At 39.1% G+C, this 18,793-nt stretch overlaps 1 protein-coding gene across 5 annotated transcripts in view; it reads right to left on the reverse strand.

The window, feature by feature from the left end:
• LOC106875870 (uncharacterized) overlaps positions 1-18,793 on the reverse strand; it is a 236,621-nt gene that overhangs the window by 13,460 nt on the left and 204,368 nt on the right. For all 5 annotated transcript variants that reach the window (XM_089360944.1, XM_089360943.1, XM_089360941.1 and 2 more), the window contains 5 exons: positions 14,896-14,962; positions 10,189-10,288; positions 5,682-5,771; positions 2,645-2,760; positions 280-355 (listed from right to left, as the gene is read on the reverse strand). In XM_089360944.1, the coding sequence (XP_089217070.1) occupies positions 280-355; positions 2,645-2,760; positions 5,682-5,771; positions 10,189-10,288; positions 14,896-14,962 (449 nt within the window). The remainder of the gene's footprint in view (positions 1-279; positions 356-2,644; positions 2,761-5,681; positions 5,772-10,188; positions 10,289-14,895; positions 14,963-18,793) is intronic.

Consider the following 18,793-nt stretch of genomic DNA (forward strand, 5'->3'; position numbering starts at 1 on the left):
CAGGGTGGGATTTGTGTAAAACCCAACAAGAGAGATGGAAAAAGTATCAACAGATAATATTTGAAATTTAGAAAAGAGGGAGAGGGCAAAATGTGAAGATTGCACCAATTGTGTTTGGTTGTTTAGGGAGAGAATGGTCTAAAGTTGAAAGGAATCCAGTTCCATGTCAATGAAGAGGTAGAAATGTTGACTATTTAGGTAATAGGCTATCCAAACAATTTGGTAAGTTGTAACTTTGACCTTAACATAATTTAGGACAAAGTTAATGGTTCTACTTACCCGAAGACCAAGGTCACTCAAGGGCCGTGTACGAGCATAGACAATATTTTTATACAGAGTTTCCACACTTCCATTTCTGTAAAAGAGTTTGAGATTTAAATTTAAGTCAAGCAGAATCTAGAAGTAAGAAAAAAATTGCTAATTTACAAGGAGGAGGAGGAGACAAAGGACGTTTGAGAAGGACAATGAGAAGAAGGATAAGGAGGACAATGAAGAAGAGGAGAAAACAAAGGACGGTGAGAAGAAGAAGCAGCAAACCTTCATGTTATTGGTAATGGCTTATGATTTAATATTATTAAAATATCTGTTTCATCTCTAAGTCAATAAAATGGATTATTTTAGGATCCAAAGCACATTGTAGTATTTGTAGTTTGTTATTTTTTTCATCCATAAATTAACATTTAATATCTGGATTCTCCACTGATGGATCTACTTTTCTGCTTGTATTAACAAGTGTTGATGGAGACCCTTTATGGTCGGATGCTCTTCCTGTCACTAATCCTCCCCTATTTCATCATCATCGTCATCGTTTAACGTCCGCTTTCTATGCTGGCATGGGTTGGACGATTTGACTGAGAACTGGCAAGCCAGAAGGCTGCACCAGGCTCCAATCTGATCTGGCAAAGTTTCTACAGCTGGATGCCCTTCCTAACGCCAACCACTCCGAGAGTGTAGTGGGTGCTTTTACGTGCCACCGGTATGAGGGTCAGTCAGGCAGTTCTGGCAACAACCACACTCAAAAAGTGTTTTTTATGTGCTACCTGCACGGGAGTCAGTCAGGTGGCACAGGCAACGACCACACTTGAATGTTGTTTTTCACATGCCACTGACACAGGAGCCAGTTAGGCGGCACTGGCAACGATCACACTCGGATGGTGCTTTTAATGTTCCACTGGCATGAGTGCCAATCAGGCGGTACTGTCATCACTCATGTCAGCGATTTTGATTTCACTTGCCTCAACAGGTCTTCACAAGCAAAGTTTATTGTCCAATGAATTAGGGGGCTGGTTACACCCACCAGCATAGGCCACGGGTTATTTCCAGGTGGCATTTTCTCCTAATTTGGATGCCTTTTCATGAAAGATTGCAAATAAACAACACTTCTATAGCCCCAGGGCTGATCAAAGCCTTGGGAGTGGATTCAGTAAATAGAAAGAAGTCTGTGTGTGCATGTGCATGCTCTTGCCTGGTTGCAAACAAGCACCATTATGTTGTTCATTTCCAGTTTCCCATGCAAAAATGTGTTGCTCAGAAACAAGTGAGGGTTGGTGTGGCATCTGACCATAGAAAATCTGCCTCAACAAATTCTGTCTGACCCATGCAAGCATGGAAAAGTGGACATTAAAATGGAGATGAGGATGAAGGTAAATGAGGTAACTTACCTCTTTTTGGCACTGTCATGGTATTAGCTGTCAGAAGTGAAAGTAGAACTGACAAGGAACATTACTGCTGGTTTGAGTTGATTCTTTGGCTACTGACTGGCCGGAGCTATCTGTCTGTCTGCCTGCTGGTTTGAGTTGATTCTTTGGCTACTGACTGGCCGGAGCTATCTATCTGTCTGTCTGTCTGCCTATCTCTCTCTCTATATCTCTATTTATCTATCTATCTATCACTCGTCCACCTCTGTTTGTGTCCGTAGAATTTATCAAATTAGAAAACGCAAATTTAATATAAAAATATATTTTTTGAAATTGCAAATTATTTAAAATATAAAAATATAATTTTCAACAGAGAGAATTTATCAAAATAGAAAACGAAGTTTGAAGTTAAGTTTAAAAATAAATGTGATACTTATGCTCCGTAGATACTTATACTCGGTACTACTAAAGCAGAGTGGTCCCGAACGCGCTAGCTAATCGTGAGTGGTCGATCCTAACCCTAACCCTAACTTTAAACACATGTATTCATTTGCACACACGCGCACGCACACTTTTTGTAGGATCGACCACTCATAACTAGCTAGCGTGGACGCGCGACTGCGCATTCGGGACCACTGTTTTAGTAGTACCCTTATACTCTGTGTGTTTTCAAGCGCATGGATATAGGTGTCGAATTTGTTCCAATAACTTTCGAGTGATAGAGAGAGAGAGAGAGAGAGAGACAGACAGACAGATAGCTCACTCCAGACAGTCATGGTATTAGCTGTCAGTAGCCAAAGAATCAACTCAAACCAGCAGTAATGTTCCTTGTCAAATTTTTCTACTTTCACTTCTGACAGCTAATACTATGACAGTGCCCTCTTTTTTTTTTATAATTTTATTTTTAGGTTAGTTTGGAAACTGAAAGACATGTTTGATTAACTTAAAATGAAAAAATGAGTTTCTGATTGGAAGTGGCATCACAGATGCCTGGTGACACGACTTACTTAGTGTAATCGGCAGCCAGCAGTTGATAGATATGTTTCTTCAGAGGCAGAATGACACTTTCGTGTAGAGAACTCTCAATAATAGCATCGATATTCAGAATCTCATTGGCACCAAGCTGGAAAAATACAAGAAATGATTACATTTACAATAACAACATAGTTTTTAAATATAGACTCCACCAGGAGTGTCAAACATATTTCGCTTTGTGGGCTGGGCTGAAGAATAAACTAAACCTTATGGAAAATATAAGGATAATTATTCTTAAAAACCCTATTCATAATGGAGGCCATAGTAAATAAATGAAGGGGTCAATATACATTATAACAACTGTATTAACAAGAAAGAAAAATGTGAGGTGTTAGCAAAGATTGTGTGTAGAGATGTGTGGGCAAAACTGATCCACATTATACACATTCAGTCTTAAGAATGTTTACAGTAAGAACAGAGATGGAAATTCTCCAAATGAATGCACACTGTTCTTGCAATGACAAATACTTGATAGAAGACTTGTACCGTTTAAGCTACAGAACCTTTCAATATCACTAGAATTCATTCAGATAAACTTGTGTATATATGTGAGGTGGAGGAAAACGAAAAACCATTTTTGGCTCAACATGTATCGACAAAGTGAAAGGGGAATAGGTCTCATCTTTTAGTCTCAAGAATTTATAAGATTCTATTTCATTCCTCGAACTATGGAGGGGACCTGTGGTAGAGGTAGACCCAGGAAAACATGGGATGAGGTGGTGAAGCATGACCTTTGAACTTTGGGACATGGTAGATAGTGGTATCACATAAATGGCATTCATGCCAGTGGTTACGTAAAAGCACCCATTACATGCTTGGAGTGGTTGGCATTAGGAAGGGCATCAGCAGTAGAAACCATGCCAAATCAGACTGGAGTCTGGTGCAGCCTTCCAGCTTGCCAGCCCTGGTCAAACTGTCCAACCCATGCCAGCATGGACAACGGACACTAAATGATGATGATGAAATCACATAACATTTCCTAAAGTGCAGATGATTTGACTAATTGAAACTGGTGTTAATTATGATTGTAGTCAAGTTCCAACTCTGAATGCATGCTATATTTTTATCTTTCACCTGTTTCAGTCATTTCACCGTGACCATGTTGGGGCACTAAAATAAAGGTGGCGGCTGGACTAATTGTTGTTGTTTGATATTCCTGGACTGGATAATATAAAGCAATATTAACTATGTTGTATGTAGGGTTAGAGTTAGCAATCAAAGGAAAATAAATAAATATTGCTGAGAAATTAGTTTTGAATGAAATCTTTAATTAAGAAAATATTTCAACTACTTGTTAAAGCTGCTATTCTGATCAGCAACTCATTAATTGCAGGTTTGGATAAACATTTATTTTCATCCTTAACATGGTTTTATCAATTCAGACATTTTGAAATTTGTATTTTCAGTTATTCTTATATTAAATGAAATCAGTTTTATTTTTGTAGCAAACTACCATGAGGTGAGCTTAACTATGTTGAGGATCTTCTTACCCTCATATCTCATCAACTGTGTAATGTGCAAGACTTATTAATGTCCCTTGAGAATGATGCAGTCGTAAGTTAGAGTTTCTCAATGAAAAGAATATGGACATTATTTACATTCGACGGATATTTGTCCTCATCTTGTTTGTTGTTAACACGTTTTGGCTGATATACCCTCCAGCCTTCATCAGGTGAATTGGGGAAATTTTGAACCTTGGTTCTCATTTTTAAGGTTCGAAATTTTCCCAAGACACTTGATGAAGGCTGGAGGGTATATCAGCCGAAATGTTGTGTTAACAACAAACAAGATTAAGACAAATATCCGTCAATTGTAAATAATGTAAATAATGTATTTAATTCCTCATCTCTTAAATATAGAACTGAAAGAAAACGGAGTCCAAGAGAATCCATGAAGACAAAAGCCATCTGTCAATTTGGTGCAGGCATGGTTGAGTGATTAAGAAGTCTGCTTCCCAAGCAAATGGTATTGGGTTCAGTCCTACTGAGAGGCACATTAGGAAAATGTCTTCTAATATAGCCCTGGACCAACCGAAGCTTTGTGAGTGGATATGGTAGAAAGAAACTGAAAGAAGCCTGTCATGTGAATGTCTTTTTACATCTTATTTTGACATTGCATCATCATCATCGTTTAATGTCTGCTTTCCATGCTGGCAAGGGTTGGACGGTTTGACTGGGAAATGGCAAGCCAAGAGGCTGCACCAGACTCCAATCTGATCTGGCAAGGTTTCTACAGCTGGATGCCCTTCCTAATGCCAACCACTCCGAGAGTATAGTGGGTGCTTTTTATGTGCCACCAGCATGAGGGTCAGTCAGGTGGTACTGGCATCAACCACGCTTGAATGGTACATTTTATGTGCCACCGGCATAAATTTTTAAATGGGTGAAGTTTCTTAGGTCAACCTGGTCAGATCCAACGTCCCTGTCCAGTATTTTATATATAGTGATACCTCGCAGTATGAGGTTAATTCGTTCCATGACCAAGCTCGTCTTATGATTTATACCTTTTACTAATCAATTTTCCTCCTTGAAATGAACTAAAATGTAATTAATCCGTGGGTGCATATTACATGCCACTGGCATGGGAGCCAGTCAGATGGCACTGGTAGTTCTAATGATAGTTGTAAACAAGTGTCATGGTCATTGAGGCAGTGATTCTTGTTACCAATCTTCCATGAAAACATGTCCAGTCAGGGAGAAATATTACCTTATTTGGAAACAGACAAGGGTTGGTCACAAGGAGAGCATCTTCCTGTAAAAGACTTGCCTCAATGCAAGCTGACCAATCCATACAAGCACATGCAAAAGTGGACTTAAAAGAAAAAGAAAATAAAACAAAAAAAAAGGCACTAAACTCTAAGAGACCAGAGGCTTCAAGTAACTTGGGTCCTGTGTTTCTGATATTCATAAGAAAGACTTTCTGACATGCAAAGGACTAACTAGGAAGGCCCATAACAAACTTTATACCATGTAGCAATCAAAGTCAATAAGGCTTGATGAAGTAACTCACTCGACTAGATTCTCTCTTAATCAGTGTGTCTAAACCTTTTTGATTGTTGTGAAACAGATAGTTTTTCATTCCAGTCATAAACTGCCGAACCTACAAAGAAATAAACATAAACATCAAATATAACAAACAACCATTTTTGGTTATTTCATAAATAATTTCAGCAAACTGGCTCGTTAATTTTACATTATCTGTTTTTTTCTCAGTGAAATCAAGATGCAAGATTGTTTCTTCTTGAAGAATCAAAAATGCAAATAATGCAGAAGTAATTAGACATCTTTTCTCCTAGAATTTACTAAATTGGGGAAGTTGTGGAATAATACCTTTCTCAGAGGTTGTAGATGTACAATTTGAACTCAAGATCACGTACTTCAGCAGCTTAACCTCACAGTTATTGTGCTCTTTAGACATAAAATCACAAATTACAAATGTAATTCCATTAAGCTTTTACTGAAGAATATTTTTTCTCAACACACAAGAGAGAAAGATTCTAGAAGTTGTAAAAGTTAACGGCAAAATATACTTAATGGCACGTAAAAAGCACCATTTGAGCATGGTCAATGCCAGTGCCGGTGGCATGTAAAAAACACCATTCAGATGTGGTCGATGCCAGTGCTGCCTGACTGACTCCTATGCTAGTGGCACATAAAAGGCACCGTTTGAATGTAGTCAATGCCAGTGCCACCTGACTGGTTCCTATGCTAGTGGCACATAAAAAGCACCATTCAAATGTAGTCGATACCAGTGCTGCCTGACTGGCCTCCGTGCCGGTGACACATAAAAAGCACTCACTACACTTTCGGAGTGGTTGGCATTAGGAAAGGCATCCAGCTGTAGAAACTTTGCCAGATCAGATTTGAGCCTGGTGCAGTCTCCCGGCTTGCCAGTCCTCAGTCAAACCGTCCAACCCATGCCAGCATGGAAAGCAGACATTAAATTATGATCATGAATGTGTAGTGAAACCTCTCTCTCTGGTATTTAATTACAAATGATAACGTGGCGGCTAACATCTAGCTTTCGGCTGCCTTGGACCCTTGTGTCCACCACCCTGATTGGTTCTTATTTGCACAGCATTTGTCTCTAGTTCTTTTTCGTACCAGGGTGCATACTGTCCAATCGTGGCCTTCTAATAAGGTCACATGAGAGAGAGTTTTTCTGCGTTTCCAGTGAGCCCTATTTCATTTATAAATAAGCCTGCTCCACTACGCCTGTTTGTCGCGACCACAGACCTTTTCAGGTCTGGTTGTAGACCACACACAGAACACAGCTCCAGCCAGTTTCCAGCGACGACGTCAATACCACCAATCTACTGTCTACCACAATGTCGTCGCCACCAGCACCATCACCAGAGTACACACCAACAACAACCGCGGTTTCATCTCTGCACTGTTCGAGTGGATTGTTTCCACCACGAAGATAACAGCCAGAACAACCTGCGAGAATCTTATGTACCAAGCAACTGGTTGCAGCATCGACGCTCAACTTCACACACATGTGACACCACAGCTCTGCTCCCTGGCCACAACTTCTTGTACAGACACTCAATCCCATGTGAAACTCTTCTATGAACTGGTATTTCTCTACCTCTCTGTTTAGGACGCTTATCTACTGTGTTACAGACTCTCATTCTATGCTCTGTATTTTCTCATTCACACTCACACACATTTATGTATACATACTATTCTTCATACGACAGCCTGTCTTATGTATTGTGTTATTTATATTGCCACATGCACGAAGGCCTGTCGTACATATTGTATTGTTATATATTGCCGCATGCATGCACGCACACACTGTTCACTATGATAATAAACCTACTCTCTTTATATATCTAACGGTTGTCTCTGTCGCTCACTCTCTCTTTCCTTTACTGGCACTCGCTCGCATCATCTCATTGCGAGCCTTCATATGTCCTATTACATGTTTTTGTGGTCGACCATGCGACGCGCTTAAAGGAGTCATCTCCAGTTCGTCGCTATTCTCCTTTGGTTCGCACGGTCGTTACATTACAAATGAAAGAATATATTCCTTCACCATCCTCATTTAATGCCCATGTTCTACACTGGATTGGATTGGACAGTTTGACAGGTTCAAGAACTGCAATGTTATCTCATGTCAGCTGTCACATGGATGTCTTGCTAATTGCTAACAACTTTACATTGTGCTACTTTTACAACTCCAGCGCGAACGAGGTCACAATGCATCTTGGCAAGAGTAATTTCCCTTTCAATTGAGCAAGGCTGGGGTGAAAAAAGGAAGCAGTTTTGTGCTAGGAAATGAGGAATTAAAATGTGAGAAAAAAGAAGAGAACATAACAGATTTCTTGAGGAGCTCCATGGCTATTGACATTACAGAGTTAAAGGTTGCTGGGGGGGGGGGGGAGGATAAAAACAAATTAGAAAATAATTTAGTAAATAAAGCTTCAACTTTTTTGTGTGTGTGCATTTTAAAAGGCTGATGGGACTACTACAATATTATAGCACGAGATATAAGTTTCATAAACTACAAAATATAAATATCCACACTACCACACCTGAAACATACCTGTTATAACTCTTTATCTCAATTTGAATATACGTGAAGGTATTTAGAATGCCCAAACATATTTCTGCAAATTTGCTAAGCACTGATGCTGATCATAGTTTAATCAATAAATGTAGGAGCGAGGTAAATGCAGTAAAAATAGGGGGGTTAGTGGGGGCCCCATTAAAGTGATCCTTCAGAAATTGAACCTACTCGGAAATTCATTGTCATTGCTTCAATTTGGTGGCCAATATCATATTTAGTTTAAAATGCAGTAAAAATAGAGGGGTCAGTGTGGCCTCAATCAGATTGGCCCTTAAAAAAAATAGCCCCCCCCCCCATTTCCCAGGGATTAGGGGAATTGCTGGTTTGAGTTTCATTGTACTTGCAGCAACGGTCTAGGCGGAGTTAACGAACAAAAATGTAATGGACAGAGAAACATCATTCAAATTTATAATAGGAGAAAAAAGGTAGGGGCTGAATAGTTCCTGGTTTTAAGGGCATCACAAAAGGCCTGGTTGGAGGCCCAACCTTCCAAGTTCTTTTACAGGGCTTAGAAAAACTAAAGAACTGCTGCAATAAATGTGTGAATCTGAAAGGGGAATCATCATTATCATCATTTAGCATCTGTTCTCAATGCCAACAAGGATTGGACGGTTTGACAGGAGTTGGTTTAGCAGAAGATTCCACCAGGCTTCAGTGTCTGCTTTGGCATGGTTTTTTACAGCTGGATCCCCTTCCTAACACCAATCACCCTGCAGAGTGGAACATTTTGAATAAAATCATAATTAACTGATCTGCCTATATTTTCTTTTACCCAAAGCCAGAAACTTTTCAGCACCCACCTCATAGGTTAAGCAGTGCTTCAAATTCAGGTAATTACTTAAGTAAAATACTGTTGACTTATATAATATCGGAGAATAAAAATTAGCGATTAGTCTATCCTCCCTGCCTCACCTAAAACCAATAATTTGAGAAAAAGAAGTGGAATTTATTTTCAACAGTGTATAGATTTTAATTAGCAATAACTTCTCTTGTGTGTCGTATCTACAAGCATTACATCAAACCAGCCCACCAAGTATATGTATGTGTGTGTGTGTATACATATATTAGACAAAATGAGATAACAAAGCCAAGGCTGTGAGGAGTTTACAGGACATTTATAAGGAAAAAGATATAGATATAGTCTTACAGCTGTTTCTGGGATGTTATGTATATCGCTTCATCAGAGACAATGTTAAATAGATGATGGGGGTATCCATAATATTCTAGAAACAGCTGTAAGACTATATCTATATCTTTTTCCTTATAAATGTCCTGAAAACTCCTCACTCATATCACGATCGAATCAAGAATTTAACTACGGCTTGTCCATAGCACTTACTTAGCGCTACCTGCCTCTCTCTGGGTCTTCTAGATACCAATACCTCTCATACTCTCGCTTATATGTGTATACATATATATATATATATATATATATATATATATATATATATATATATATATATATATATATATATATATATAAAAACAAATACTAATGACACATGAATATAATAACATATATATATATATATATATATATATATATGTTATTATATTCATGTATCATTAGTGTGTTTGTTGATCAGTGCTGAGAAGGTTACAGACCATGGAGGTTCATCTGCTCCTGTCCCACACACAACTTAACCATTGGGTCAGTCTTTCTATAGCCAGGTACAATGGTCATCTATGTACATTCTCTCTCTTTGCTTTCCCTGATTTCTTCTTCATTTCAGTTTACTAGTCATTCCTTAGTGTTCAAGGCTTTTTTTCCCCTTCTCATGATATCCAGTGAACTTTGTCTGTTGTCTTTTATTATCTAGAAGTTTTCTGGTGGTTCCCACTTGTTGAAGGACTTCCAAGAATATTTGTCACAGTGACAATACAACTTTTCACTAAATTATTTCCTCAAATAAAAAAAAAAAAACTCCAAATAATAACATACATTGCTCATGACACAACGTGGGTTGGTTTCTTGACTTTCCTTTGTACATTCAACAAAATGCTTGATTTGGAGGCCAAAAGTATCAGGACTGCTTGCTAAACTGGAAATTAGAAAAACAGAGAGAAACGTGAAAATAAAGAATAAAAGATTGAAGAATATAAAACTTGGAATATGACTTTTGTATTTCATCATTTGTAAATCATCATCATCATTTAACGTCTGTCTTCCATCCTGGACAGTTTGACAGGAGCTGGCAAGGCTAGAGGGCTGCACCAGGCTCCAATTGTCTGCTTTGGTATGGCTTCTATATCTGGATGCCCTTCCTAATGCCAACCACCTTACAGAAAGAACTGGGTGCTTTTTACACAGCACCAGTACCTTATACATGGTACTGGTGCTTGTTTTAGAAAAAGAAAAATTTGAAACTGTAACAATTTCATAAATTACAATTAGTGACTTTAAAAGGGGTCGTTAGCATGGGAGGAGACCTTTAATACAAAATTCTTGGCTTAGTATTAAGACATACTTCTATAAGAGGTCATTAATTATTTGTTAGTTTCATTCAAGAGGAATTGAAAGTATTAATTTTTTTTCAGTCAGACATTAGATTAATAATTCCAATTAAAATTCAATATTGACTAATAAATGAAATCTTTAAATAAAGAATGCAGCCACCCAGAAACGTAACTGGTAAATGAATTCTTAAACAAAGGCTCTAAAAATAGAAATAAAAAAAATTAACAAAGGAATTAATACAAAACCACAGCTGTTGGCTGTATTAATGTAACAAGTCAATCCAAAGATTTTATTCGTTAAAAGCCATCAAACTGATATAGTCAAAACACACGAGGTCTGATCAATAAATATCAGTACTGTTGCTATACTATAACGTAGCTAGAGCATGCTTGGCACACATTGACCTTGAACTCTGTCACACATGCATACTCGCTCACTTCCGTTGTTTGTAGCAGTGATAGGAAGTGAAGTGTGTAGAGTGTAGTCATCTCGAAAAGAAGGTCGGATCCCTGCTGTGCAGCGTCTCATTGATTGTGTTAAGGAAGATGAAAACTTTTTGAAAATTGTCATAACAGGTGAGGAATCATGGGTCTACAGCTATGACCCTGAAACCAAGGCTCAGTTGTTGCAGTGGAAGACCCCCAACAGGATTTCAAGATGTTGAAGAAATCTAAGAGAATGCAACAAAGTAGCTGCTTGCTATCCCCAAAAAGGGAGTTCCCGGAATGCTTCCATTAATGGAAACAACACTGGATAGTGTGGCTTCAGAAGAGGATTACTTCGAAGGAGATTAAAGGCCAAATTGAGATGTGTTGTAGTTTTCTTCCTATAACACCAGTCTTTTGACCAGACCTCATATATTTACACACACACATGCATGGCTTTACAACCATGGGGGTTTGGGGTCAGCCCCATTGTAGAACACTATATGGGGAAATACCTTCTATTAAAGACCCAAAATAACTAATACTATGTGAAAGAATTTAGTAAATGGAAACTGCAGGAATCCTGCTCTGTGTATGTGTGTGCATGCATACACATGAACACATTTTGCTCGATCTGTAGAAAAGGCATAGGTAGAAACTCTATAAGATGCACCCAGTGCAAGCTATGGACGCATAAGAGGTGCAGCAATATCAAAGGAAGGTTAACTAGGAAGTTAGTTTTTGTTTGTAGCAGATGTTCAGGAACTATAAACACTGTGAATGTGCAGAAAACAACTTCTGCCACATTCTAGGGAGAAAAACTAGAAGTGGTTGATAGCTTCCGCTATCTTGGTGACCAAATTAGTAGTGGGGGTGGGTGCGCTGAAAGTGTAGCTGCTAGAATAAGAATAGCTTGGGCAGTGAAACATGGGCCGTGACTGCTGAGGACATGCGTAGGCTCGCAAGGAATGAAGCTAGTATGCTCTGATGGATGTGTAATGTCAGTGTGCATTCTAGACAGAGTGTTAATACCTTGAGAGAAAAGTTGAACTTACGAAGCATCACTTGTGGTGTGCAAGAAAGACGATTGCGCTGGTATGGTCATGTAGCGAGAATGGATGAGGATAGCTGTGTGAAAAAGTGCCACACCCTAGCAGTTGAGGGAACCTGTGGAAGAGGTAGGCCCAGGAAAACCTGGGATGAGGTGGTGAGGCACGACCTTCGAACATTGGACCTCACTGAGGCGATGACTTCTGACCAAGACCTTTGGAAATATGCTGTGCGTGAGAAGACCCGGCAAGCCAAGTGAGACCTAAATCGAAGGCCTCAGACAGCCCACTTATGCATACCTTCCTTCATTGGACACTAAACTTTGCTTGTGAAGACCTGTTGAGGCAAGTGAAATCGAAATCGAATTAAATTCGACAACTGGCACCCATGCCAACGTCGTCTCCTTCATTAGAAACGAAACTCGGCTTGCGAAGACCTATTGGGGCAAGCGAAACCGTCATGGCACCTGTGCCCAGCATTGCCTTCCTGGCACTTGTGCCAGATGGCACGTGTAAAGACATTCGAGCGAGATCGTTGCCAGTGCCGCCGAACTGGCTTCTGTGCAGGTGGCACATAAAATACACCATTTTGAGCATGGCCGTTGCCAGTACCGCCTGACTGGCCTTTGTGCCGGTGGCACGTAAAAGCACCCACTACACTCTTGGAGTGGTTGGCGTTAGGAAGGGCATCCAGCTGTAGAAACTCTGCCAAATCAGATTGGAGCCTGGTGTAGCCATCTGGTTTGCCAGCCCTCAGTCAAATCATCCAACCCATGCTAGCATGGAAAGCGGACGTTAAACGACGACGATGATGATGATGATGAGTTCGTATTTATTCTGAACTTCACATCTATTCCCTAGTTATAAACAATCACCTAGTGATGCAGATGGTACCGTGGCTTGCAGTCCACTGTTCAAACATTTTTGAGATGTTATATAGCCTTTGCAAACAAGTCTTGTTCATACATTGTCATTTGGCTCCAATCCTCCATGTAAGCAAGACTGGGCTGTTTGCTTGTTTGTTTGATAAACTGGGAGATTGTTACCTTGCTTGGAAACCAGTGAGAGTGGCAACAAGAAGGGCATCTGGCTCTAGAAACACTGCCTCAATACTCTCATCTGACTCATGCAAGTATGGGAAAGTAGGCATTGAAATGATGATGATGATGATGATGATGTGTGTGTGTTGCTATTGTGGTAAAGATGTGTAGTTCAGTGGTCAGGGTACTTAGCTTATAACCATGAGCTCATGAGTTCAATTCTTGGTGGCATGTGTCCTTGAGCAAGACATTTTCTTCCAGTTCACTCAGCTGGAAAAAAATGAGTTGTACCTGTAATTCAAAGGGGTCAACCATGTCACATTCTGTGTCATGCTGAATCTCCCTGAGAACTACATTAAGGGTACGTGTGTCTGTGGAGTACTCAGCCACTTGCACGTTAATTTCATGAGAAAGCTGTTCTGTTTATTGGATCTACTGGAACACCCATCGTCGTAACCAAAGGAGAACCAGAAGAACCAATATTTTACATTACATTGCCTCTGGTTGAATGAAGCAGTGGTGATGCTGATATTATGACTGGTTGCTTCTGTGCTTTTAAGGACCTCTGGAATCAAGAACAGACAATGGAGCCTGGTGTGGACCCTAGCTTTACCAGTTCTAGTCAAACCATCCAACCCATGCTAGCATGGAAAACAGATGTTAAATGATGATGATGATGATGGCTTGCGAGACCTCTGTTTGGGTGATTTTCCTGAATCATCATCTCACCCTTGTAACTTCCTTCCATTCTAATGATCTTTCCTTGAACAAGATTTTTATCCCTTTTCATCTTTTATTTCTTTACATAAGGTTTGCTTACAGTTATTCATCACTCAAGAGTTTCCTTATAGATACTCATCACTAAGAGCTATCATACAGTTTACTCATCATTCAGGTGTTTGTTTATTGTTACTCACCACACAGGGAATTATTTACAGTTACTCATCATTCATGAATCATGCTTATAGCTACTCATCACTCAGAGAATTAAAACTAATTCCTGGACTCAATTTTCCAGAATCATGCCCATTGCTACAAAACACTTTGTCACTGAGTCCTATTATTGATATTTAATGAGCTCAACCTCTTAATGGCTTCTGATTAATAAAAGAAGTGAAACTAATTTGCATAATGGTTAATGCCTTTCTCAAGAAAATCAGCCAGACATGTAAAGTGTCAAATGGAAGAACTTCAACCAATAATTGAAACAATGCTGTGTAGTGGTTCTTTTATTTTTTGTTCCAGTCATTAGACTGTGGTCATGCTGGGGCACTGTCTCGAAGAATTTTTTTAGTCAAATGAACTGACCCAAGCAGTTACTTTTTTTTTTAAAGCCAGGTACTTATTCTATTGGTCTCATTTGCTAAACCAAGAAGTTAGAGGGACACAAACATACCAACACTGGATGTCAAGTGGTGGATAGGGGACAAACATAGACACACACACATAATGGGCTTCTTTCAGTTTCCATCTACTAAATCTCCTCACAAGGCTTTGGTTGGCTTGAGGCTATAGCAGAAGACACTTGCCCAAGGTGTCAAGCAGTGGAACTGAGCCTGGAACCATGTGGTTGGGAAGCAAGCTTCTTAACACTAAGCCACAGTATTCTACACTCAACACATATAATCAATTGTCGGAAGACTGAAAGCAAGTTTGTAAATAATGGTTGATACTCACTGAAGAACGTATTCTTTCAGATTCATTCCAGGACTTTTGTTTAGAGTTAATTGAAGGTGTTTGTCAACTGAAAATAGAGATAAACATCAATTAAACATAATCGTTTCTGATTCTGGCACACAGCTAGCAATTTTGAGGGGAAGGGCTTAGTTGATTACACTGACACCAGTATCTGACTGAGACTTTATTTCATCGATCCTGGAGAGGTGAAAGGCAAAGTTGACTTCACAATTCTGCCAGTTCACAACAACACAACAACAATAATAATAATCCTTTCTATTATAGACACAAGGTCTAAAATTTTGGTGGGAGGGGTTAATCAATTACCTCAGCTCTAGTGTTCAACTGATACTTATTTCATTGACCCCTGAAAGGATGAAAGGCAAAGTTCATCTCAGTGGAATTTAGACCCAGATGCTAAAAACCTGCAGAAATGCTGCTAAGCGTTTTTGTCCAAAATGCAAATGAATCTGCCAGCTCACTGCCTTCACAATGGTTTCAAATTAAGGCCCAAGGCCAGAGGTTTTGAGAAGGAGCCAGTCAATACCACTTACCCCGCCCCCTCACCCAGCACATGACTTGAATTCTATATTATCAACCCTAATGGGATGAAAGGCAAAGGGTTGGAAGAAATACCACAAGGAATATTCTAATAGAGGAGCTTTAAAGACTATACTATAAAATTTTGTTATGATGAATTTATTTTATAATGTTACAGACATTTTTCCATGTTTTAGGAACTAATGAGTTATTTAGATTAATTAAACCTATTTTCATTTGTTTAGACTAATTAATCTAATTTTCATTAGTTCTATTTCTACAGCAACTTCATCTTTTCTTTCATTGCCTTTTCCCTCGTTAGTAATGAAGGTCTTGATGCCTTCATCTTTGAATATTCACAGAATGTCTAAGTCTTAATTACTTAGACATGTGTGATTAGAACACAGAATGGTTTGGTTAATATCGTCAGTGACAGTGATGGAACTGGGGTTCGTTTCATAAGCATAACCATCCTATAGTGTGGTCTCCTGTTATAGCCTCAGGTTGATCAATGCCCTGGGAGTGAGATTGAACTGGTTGGTGATGGAAACACAGGCAGAATGTGTGTGTGCATGCATGTGTTTGTGTGTGTGTGAATGCTTATTGTCTGCCTTGTCATTGCATGACACCATTTAACCGACAGCAATGTTATAGTTACATCATCTGAAAATCATACATTTTGTAGCTCAGTGGCTTCAACATGTGAAGGCTACTAGCATTGAAAAAAAAAGTTTTATTTGAAAAAAAAGGGCTGGCAACAGGATGAGTATCCAACAGTTGAATAATTCCTGAGGAAGTCGGACCAACCCATGCCAGCATGGAACCCCCAAGCCCAAAAATGATGATAATAATGGTGATGATGGTTGGTGATGGTGATGATGACAATGGAGGAAGGTTTATGTGTGTATAGAACACAATCATGGATGCAACCCATAACACTTTCACAGCTTTGTCTCAGACCAGTTGAAATGCGTTGCAGATAGTGTGAGGAAAATTTTGACATCAAACAATAAGTGAAGTTAAACAACTTTTGTGTGTTTTTGAATATCTAATATGAATCTTCCACACTGTGATTGCTTTACTTTCAACACAGTCTGAGATCAAATCCCATGCTACCCCATTCCAAAATAATAATATTAAGTTCCACCTAATTACTTCACCGACTTCTGACTGCTATTTCCCACTCCCAGCTCATCTGTACATCTGATGTGTTCATAACAATATATTTTAATGTGTATTAATTGACAGCCATTCATGACCATTCCCAAAATTAGCTTAAACCTAACCCTTTCTACAGAACACAAATTAATAATTTAAATAGTTATCACAATGAATGCACTCTAAATTAATAAGGCTATAACAACCAAACGGTTGGATTGCCAAGTATATCTCGTTATCTATCAGTAATTAAACAAACAGGATAGTTTGGTGCAAGTTCACTGGAGAGAGAGAGAGAGAGAGAGAGAGAGAGAGAGAGAGAGAGAGAGAGAGAGAGAGAGAGAGAGAGAGAGAGAGAGAGAGAGAGAGAGAGAGAGAGAGAGAGAGAGAGAGAGAGAGAGAGAGAGAGAGGGAGGGAGAGAGGGAGAGAGGGAGAGAGAGAGAGAGATAGAGAGAGATAGAAACTAATTAACAAACATCAGAAAATAAATTAGAGGCATGTCTGAAATGCCAGTTGTCTAAATATCAAAACAATAAAAAATATTTGCTTAAGTAATGAGAGGCTGTGATGTTCATGCCTTAACCAGTAGCATTAACAATGCAACTAGAAAACTGAATTATTGATATGTGTACATATGGCTGTCTTAGCAACATAGGTCACAGACAAATCAATACCCTGGCTCTAATAGTAAATTTATTTATTGACAGCAAACATAGATGAGAATTGAGCCCTTAAACTCATGAGGTCTGTGGGCAACTGTCCAATGTATCCATGCCTCAAGATAGCATTGTGTGTGTATGTGTGGGAGTCTATATTTCCTTCTATTAAAGCAGAGATTAACAACTTCTTAATGGAATGGTTCACTTCTGCTCATGGCTTCCTAACCTTAACCATCAAGATAATCATCATTCTATACTGGCAAATGTTGGATAATTTGACAGGATTCAACAATACAGTTCTATATTTAAGAGATGAGGAATTATGTACATTATTTACATTTGACAGATATTTGTCCTCATCTTGTTTGTTGTTAACACAACGTTTTGACTGATATACCCTCCAGCCTTCATCAGGTGTCTTGGGGAAATTTCGAAGCTGGGTTCTCATTCCTAAGGTATTTTTTGATGTTGTTGTTAAACCCAGGTTTGAAATTTCCCCAAGACACCTGATGAAGGCTGGAGGGTATATCAGCCAAAACGTTGTGTTAACAAGATGAGGATAAATATCTGTCAAATGTAAATAATGTAAAGCATGTAGGATTCAATAAGTTTGAAGACTGCATCATGCTCCAATGCCTGCTTCTGTACAGTTTCTACCCTTCCCATAATTCCATTATTAATGACATTTATATAAACAAAACATAAAACAAACACTGTTTAAAAGCCATCAAGTGCTCAACGATCCTCAAATACATGAAATTTGGAACATTTTAGAAATGGCTTTAGGCTCACACAGAAAATATCTCAGTGGCCCATTTTTGGCTCAAGGGCCAAAAGTGATCCTTTCCTGTCCTAAAGTTATCTGTGTATTTCAATTAACAAACAACTAATTAGGATTAATCTACAATGAAATGATAAAGGGTTGAAAATTAATTCAAAAATTTTCAGAACAATAAAATATCAAAGGAACTTTACAGAAGAATTGTGTTGACCTGACTGGAACTGTCGCATTGTGATGATGATGACAATGATGATGCCTGGTAAGAAGCTTGCTGGGTTCAGTCCCACTGTGTGGCACCTTGGGCCCATGTCTTCTACTATAGCCTTGGGCTGACCAAAGCTTTGTGAGTGAATTTGGTAGATGGAAACTGAAAGAAGCCCACAGCGCGTGCATGTATTACAACTGCTTGACACCCAGTGTTGGTGTGTTTACATCCCCGTTAACTTAGTGGTTTAGCAAAAGGAGATTGATAGAATAAGTAGCATACTTTAAATAAGTACTGGGGTCAATTCATTTGACTAAAAATTCTTCAAGGCAGCACCCCAGCATGGCCAGTCTAATGACTGAAACAAGGAAAATCCTTATAGATACATATCATCATCATCATCATCCTTTAGTGTCTATTTTTCATGCTGGCATGGGTTGGACAGTTTGACTCAGGACTGGCAAGCCAGATGGCTGCATCAGGCTCCAATCTGATCTGGCAAGTTTTCTACAGCTGGATGCCCTTCCTAATGCCAACCACTCCGAGAGTGTAGT

This window comes from Octopus bimaculoides, chromosome 12, assembly GCF_046866305.1.
Source record: "Octopus bimaculoides isolate indiv1 chromosome 12, ASM4686630v1, whole genome shotgun sequence".
Lineage (NCBI taxonomy): Eukaryota > Metazoa > Mollusca > Cephalopoda > Octopoda > Octopodidae > Octopus > Octopus bimaculoides.